A 6,721-nucleotide genomic window follows, 5' to 3' on the forward strand; every position below is an offset into this window, starting at 1 on the left:
TCCCTCAGCTTCATTCAAGGCTGGTGGAAGATGAGAACAGGGTCAGAAGAGTGGGTTATGTACCTGTTTGCTCATCGTACCTGTGAAGATAAAAGCCCTCAAGGTCCTGGCTTAGCCTGCCTGGACCTGGTTTCCCGAGCACTCTCAGAGGCATAAGGCCTTTACACATTAATCCTTGGGCAGGAAAGCATGCTCCTTCATTCAGGATTGCTCATGATAATGAAAAATGTTACTACTGAAAAAAGCCCCACAGGATTAGTTGAAATTTCAAATATATCTGTTAGCACTTCCTTTAATATTGTAGCAGCAATCAGTATCCTGTGTGTACTTAAGTATTTGTTGAGTTTGAAAGATATTCTGGACCTCAGTACTGCTGCATATCCTAACCAGATACTCCTCTGGCACCCATCAGCAATGCTGCCTTCCCTCAGCCACATTTTTTAATGTCCATTCTACTTTATAAAATTTGGAAAGACTTCCTCAGCTTCACACCCTCAACATCTCAATACTAATTTGCAAATAAAACTGTTCCCATGGTTTCTAGATTGATGTTATACAAGGGATACATATCACTATGATACAGTATTAGTGATGGCTTCTTTAAATTTGCAGTTTGGTTTTAGGATGAGAAAACTGCAGTAATTATATTCTGACTTTTCACTAGATATCCTTTTAACTTAATCTATTTCATTTTCCATCAAACATTTTCAACATTGATTTGAAATATTTCTACATTTCCAGTAAGGCATTAAAATGTAATCAGGCAATCACTTAAAATGTACTCCACACATAGTCTTTTATCCTCAAACAAGACGATGAAGCAGAAAAAGTAAATGCCACCAATAAAAAGATCATGATAAGTCATTTGATATTGATGTAAGCATTAAAAATTAATTATTTAAAATCCTTTTTACTCTGTCATTAAAAAAAAAAGAGTATTAAAACGCTAATCATGTAATGTACTCTGTTTCTGAGCTGGAGAATGACATTCAGACTGAGCACAAGGGAAATCTCATGTACCCTCACTGTATTACCTGTACAAAATAAAGCATGTTAGATACTGACATAAAAATCTAGATGACCATCCTGTTCAATGAAAAGTGAAAAATAATACTTTAAAGAATCCTATGTAATCCCAATCTCCCTAAAATAATCTCTGGTTTGGGAGTATTAACTCTTCATATAATTAGGTTGCTACCCAAGAAATACTGTTTAGACTAACAGTCAAAGTGTGAAAATAACTGAAATTCACATAAACCTGTCCTTAATCCATGCAGATTATAAATCCTTGGGGATGTACATGACTCCAGAATTCATTACCTGTCATAGCATGGCATCTGATAGTGCCTGAAAGACAACACATTCTGATTAGAAACATATGAGGTAAGAATGTGTTTGCCTTGCAGATGGCTCTAGCTAGCTAATGTATGCATTTCAGCTGTCAGAAGTTAAACTAGTTCTAAAATAATTTGAATTAGACATCAGGAGAGGAAGAATATGCTAATTTTCTTTTATATCTTATCAAGCAGAGAATGTTTCAAGAAATTAATGTTACAGGCAATTTATAGCCCTGTCTGGTTCCATCTTAAACAACTGGACCCCGCTTTTTATCTTTTTAAAGACTTGTGAATTAAATGAACATAGAAGTTAATAATTAGCTGTATGGTCATGATTTTTCCAATACATATAGTGCAATTTTACATGAACAGCAATTGCATGACCTGCAAAATTGTCTTGTAGTTTTGTGTTATACTCACCTAGGCTCCCAAACTCATTTTTATTTGTCATCTACACTGTGACTTAAATTCTAAACTACAAAAAAATGACATAATGGCATTAAATTACCAAGCTCTACTGCTATTTTTCTTTAATTCTGCTTAAGACAGGAATATAGTGTAATGGTAACAATAGCATAAATTGAGATACCCTTATCTTTCCTTATCTGTGATTCCTAAAGTGCCTTATTTTCAGAGTGATTTACAGGTCAAATTCCCATTATTTTTAATCTCTAACAACAAGTTCTTCAGAACTTCCATTTTCCATGCAGAGTCCAGCAGCAACAATGCTCAATGTGCAAAGCACTTAGAGCTTCACTAGTGAAAAGCAGTTTTACAAGCACAAGGTGATATCTAAATGCAAGTATTACAGTGTTAATCCAACAGATCAACACATATTTTGGCAACAGTAACTAAATTATCATTATCAGAATTTATATCAAAGGACAGCCAAATTATACATGCATGGCTTGTGTAGATACTAAGTAAATTCTTTATTGACTTAAAAAAAAAGCTGTTTTAGCTTTACAGGAAGTTTTAAAAGTTTTTCAGGATTTGTCTGTGACCCACTGGTACGGAGATTTCTGGAAGATTCCCACTAGCCTCCACACACTGCTTAGCTAAGTACCCTCAGCAGGAAAAGGAGAAAATCTCTAAACCTTTCAGTAGTGCAGATGATAGTAAGTTGCTTCAGGCAACAAAATATAAATTACAGTGTGATTTATTAAACATTTTTCTGTTTCTGACTAAGAAAGATGAGTTTATTTCACGTCTAAGCTTTTTGACAAATACAAGTAAAGCAATCCAGTAGTTATTGCACAAACCTGAGTCAAGAAACCTTTCTGTTGTCAGCATCATCGGTGATCAGTAATGTGATCATAGCAGTCATACAACTTTTTTTGTAGAAAAGGATGCTCATAAAGATTGTTGAGCCGTCACTTTGAAAACCACTATAAGCATAATTCAGCATTATATTAGAAAAACAGCACAATTTTGATATATGGTGAATAAAAAAGACTTTTAAATGTATTGAAATGACTCACTTTTTAAACATTAATAATAGGTAGATTTCAAAAGCAGGGTAACAAATTATCTCAAACAAAATGAATGGTGTTATATTTTTAAAAGATCTTCAAATGCAACAACAACTGTGATTCATTTATGTTTCTTCCTGAAAGGTAAAGCAGTGAGTCCAACCACTGCACAGTAACTGAGTCACAGTGCACCTAAAATCAAGGACTTGAAGGAGAAAACGTCAAGTCCTAGAAAAGAGGGCCTTCCAAACAGGTAAGGATGAAGTCCTGATTCAGCAATGAAAGTTGTCCACCAGCCCGTTGTTTTTAACCTACTGTTATGGACAGATCCAGTCTCTCACTAGTCCTTTTTCTGTACCGCTGCAACAGACATACTGCACCTGAAGTTGCTGTGCTCTACTCCCCTTTTAGTGCAGGAATCCTCACATGGACTAGAGCCAGCATAGCTGGCTGTGTGCAGTATTGCTTGGCATGAGGAAATCATACAGATGGCAGGGAGTGTGGTCAGATGACACTGCAAACTGCCCATGCACTGCCAGAACAGGCTCTAGGTGACTGTTAAAAAAGTGAAAATTGAGTGGCTGCAGCTTTCCAAATATTTCTGCTTTATTCCCAGGAAGGAACTCTGATGTAGAATGAATTAGGCCTATATTCTCCAAAGGTCCTGGGCACCTAACTCCCCTTAGAATAGTAGTATCTTTTATCTATAATGATACATGTGCTTATCACCGATCACAGTAATCTTTTTCTACAGCTTAGTGGCCAGAGCACTTCTGGGAAAAGGGTTTAAACATATCCTCCTAGAAGCAAAACTTCCCTTGTCCACAGCAGATGCCCTAAGCACTAGGTGATTATGTAGGCATGTGAGGGGGCAGCAACACCTTACTGTCAAGTGAAAGAAAGATACTATATTATGGTTGGACTCGATGATCTTAAAGGTCTTTTCCAACCTAAATGATTCTATGATTCTATCTGAGTTTAAATACATTATTAAGCACAGAATATGAAGTTTCTAAGTTCCCTATTTCACAGAAATTTAATCTTTCAGTTACATGATTTAGTCAGGGGTATATGGGAGAAGGGGAAAAGAGGCAAATACTAGTCTTGGATATGCTTTTCACATTTTAGGGGCTGTTTCCCCCAGTTACCATATGACTATTGTGAATCCCATTCTCCTGCATGTAATTTTCACTCTTCTAGATAAAGGCAACTCAATCTAAGTCCTGTTTTGAATTTCAGTTCCCTTGGTAAATGCCTATACTTGAAGATCTGAGTATGTTGATAACCTTGAGCCGTTTTTAATCACGATCCTTCATGAATCCAGCTCCTAGAAAACAATTGTTGTTTGTACATCTGAAAAAAAGTAGGGATTTTTATATGTTGCTATATATAGGAAGAAGGTATAATTATAGTACTAAGTGTATGAAAACCACATGTCCCGATTTAGGCCCAGCTGGCAACAAAGCATCAGGCGGACACTCGCTCACTCCTCCCTCAGTGGGGTGGGATGGGGAGGAGAAAATATAAAGAAAAGCTCATGGGTCAAGACAAGGACAGGGAGGGATCACTCACCCATTATGGTCTTGGGCAAAAAACAGACTCAACTTGGGGGAAAAAACAAAATCAATTTCATTTACTACCAGTCAAATCAAAACAAGGGTAATGAGAAGTAAAACCAAAGCCTAAAACACTTTCCCCCCAACTCCTCCCTCCTTCCCAGGTTCAACTCCACTCCCAATTTTCTCTGCATCCTCCCCACCAGCAGTGCAGGGGGACAGGGAATGGAGGTTGGGTTCAATTCATCACACATTGTCTCTGCCGCTCCTTCCTCCTCAGGGGGAGGACTCCTCACTCATCCCCTGCTCCACTGTGGGGTTCCTCCCACAGGAGACAGTCCTCCACGAATTTCTCCAACATGGGTCCTTTCCACAGGCTGCAATTCTTCAAGATCTGCTCCAGCGTGGGTCCTTTGCATGGTCTGCAGTCCTTCAGTCACAGACTGCTCTAGTGTGGGCTTTCCCATGGAGTCATGGCCATCTTTGGGGGCATCCCCCTGCTCTGGCGTGGGGTCCTCCCCGGGCTGCAGGTGGGCACCTGCTCCCCCGCTCCCCTCCATGGGCTGGGGGGGGACAGCCTGACGTCTCACCACGGGCTGCAGGGGCATCCCCTCCTCCCCCGCTCCTCCTCCCCTCCTTCCTCACTGACCTCGCTGTCTGCAGAGGGGTTCCTCTCACATCCCACTCCCCTCTCCACTGCAGGTTCCCCTTCTTAAATCTGTTCTCCCAGAGGAGCTACCACCATCACTGATGGGCTCAGCCTTGGCAGAGGCAGATCCGACTTGTAGCTGGGGAAGCTTCCAGCAGCTTCTCACAGGGGCCAACCCTGCGGCCCCTCCCCCACTACCAAACCCCACCACACAAACCCAATACACCACTGTATATCAAGGTAAATACATGATTAAAACTCCGGAGATACTTCTCTTTTGAATAGTCATAAGGAAAACTATTGGGGTGATAAATGGGTTGAGAGCAGCCCTGCAGAGAAGGACTTGGGGGTGCTGGTGGATGAAAAGCTGGACATGAGCTGGCAATGTGCACTTACGGCCCAGAAAGCCAACTGTATCCTGGGCTGCATCAAAAGAAGCGTGGCCAGCAGGTCAAGGGAGGTGATTCTGCCCCTCTACTCCACCCTGGTGAGACCCCACCTGGAGTATTGTGTCCAGCTCTGGGGTCCTCAGTACAGGAAAGACATGGACTTGTTGGAGCAGGTCCAGAGGAGGGCCACAAAAATGATCAAAGGGCTGGAATACCTCTCCTGTGAGAAATGGCTGAGAGAGTTGGGGTTGTTCAGCCTGGAGAAGGGAAGGCTCCAGGGGAACCTTACTGTGGCCTTTCAGTACTTGAAGGGGGCTTATAAGAAAGATGGGACAGGCTTTTTAGTAGGGCCTGTTGTGAAAGGACAAGGGGTAATGGTTTTATACTGAATGAGGGTAGATTCAGATTAGATTTTAGAAAGAAATGTTTTACCATGAGGGTGGTGAGCCACTCCAACAGATTGCCCAGAGAAGTTGTGGATGCCCCATCCCTGGAAGTGTTCAAGGCCGGGTTGGATGGGGCTTGGAGCAACCTGGTCTAGTGGAAGGTGTCCCTGCCCATGGCAGGGGGGTTGGAACTAGGTGATATTTAAAGTTCCTTCCAACTCAAACCATTCTATGATTCTATGACCTATTGGAGTCAATGTTTTCCCTTTCTATATCAATTTATACCAGTTGTCTAAGCATCCTCCTGCAATCATTACTGTAACCTATATAACCATTATTATGATTGTACTAGTTATTTTTGTACTGGAAACTAGCAGATTTCTCATTTATTTTTATATTGGTAAATATATTTCTAATTTAATATTATAAACAAATTTATACATGCTACTGCTTTCAAGTAGTGGATTTCAAAATGAATTGAAATTTTCTTCAATAATATTTAAGCAAGAATAGGAAAAAACTGCTTTAATAAGCCACCAGCAGAAGTCAATTACTAAATATCTGAACAACTGTTTCACAAGTTTTTAAAAACCTTTTTAAAAAAAACAAGAAAATACATTTATCAGATAATGGATGAATGCAAAAAGTGTTCACTATTTCAAATAAATGTGTATAACAATGAAAATTTTCAACTTCAATGGAAAGAAAAAGCAAAATAACACTTAATATAATTATGCTGAGCATAATTATTCATAATTTTTCATTAAGAAATTGGTGTTTGACATTACCAGTTTATAGGAGATGCAGTTTTTAGGTACTGTATTAGCCTTGATGCTGTTTATCACATTCAGTCAGTCAGAGTTGCTGCAGTCCTTACTGACAGCCATGGGGAACATGTGCAAAACCTCCTCTCTGGCCATTCCCAGTTGTCA

The 6,721-nt window shown here is 39.9% G+C and overlaps 1 protein-coding gene across 1 annotated transcript in view; it reads left to right on the top strand.

Moving 5' to 3' along the window:
- The window catches only part of RNF180 (ring finger protein 180), a 90,500-nt gene extending 89,169 nt beyond the window's left edge, over positions 1 to 1,331 (top strand). The window contains exon 8 of the mRNA XM_075020926.1: positions 1,278 to 1,331. Within this exon, the coding sequence (XP_074877027.1) occupies positions 1,278 to 1,304 (27 nt within the window). The 3' untranslated portion in view covers positions 1,305 to 1,331. The remainder of the gene's footprint in view (positions 1 to 1,277) is intronic.
- Positions 1,332 to 6,721: the final 5,390 nt, after the last annotated feature.

The sequence above is a fragment of the Buteo buteo genome, chromosome Z, assembly GCF_964188355.1.
Source record: "Buteo buteo chromosome Z, bButBut1.hap1.1, whole genome shotgun sequence".
Lineage (NCBI taxonomy): Eukaryota > Metazoa > Chordata > Aves > Accipitriformes > Accipitridae > Buteo > Buteo buteo.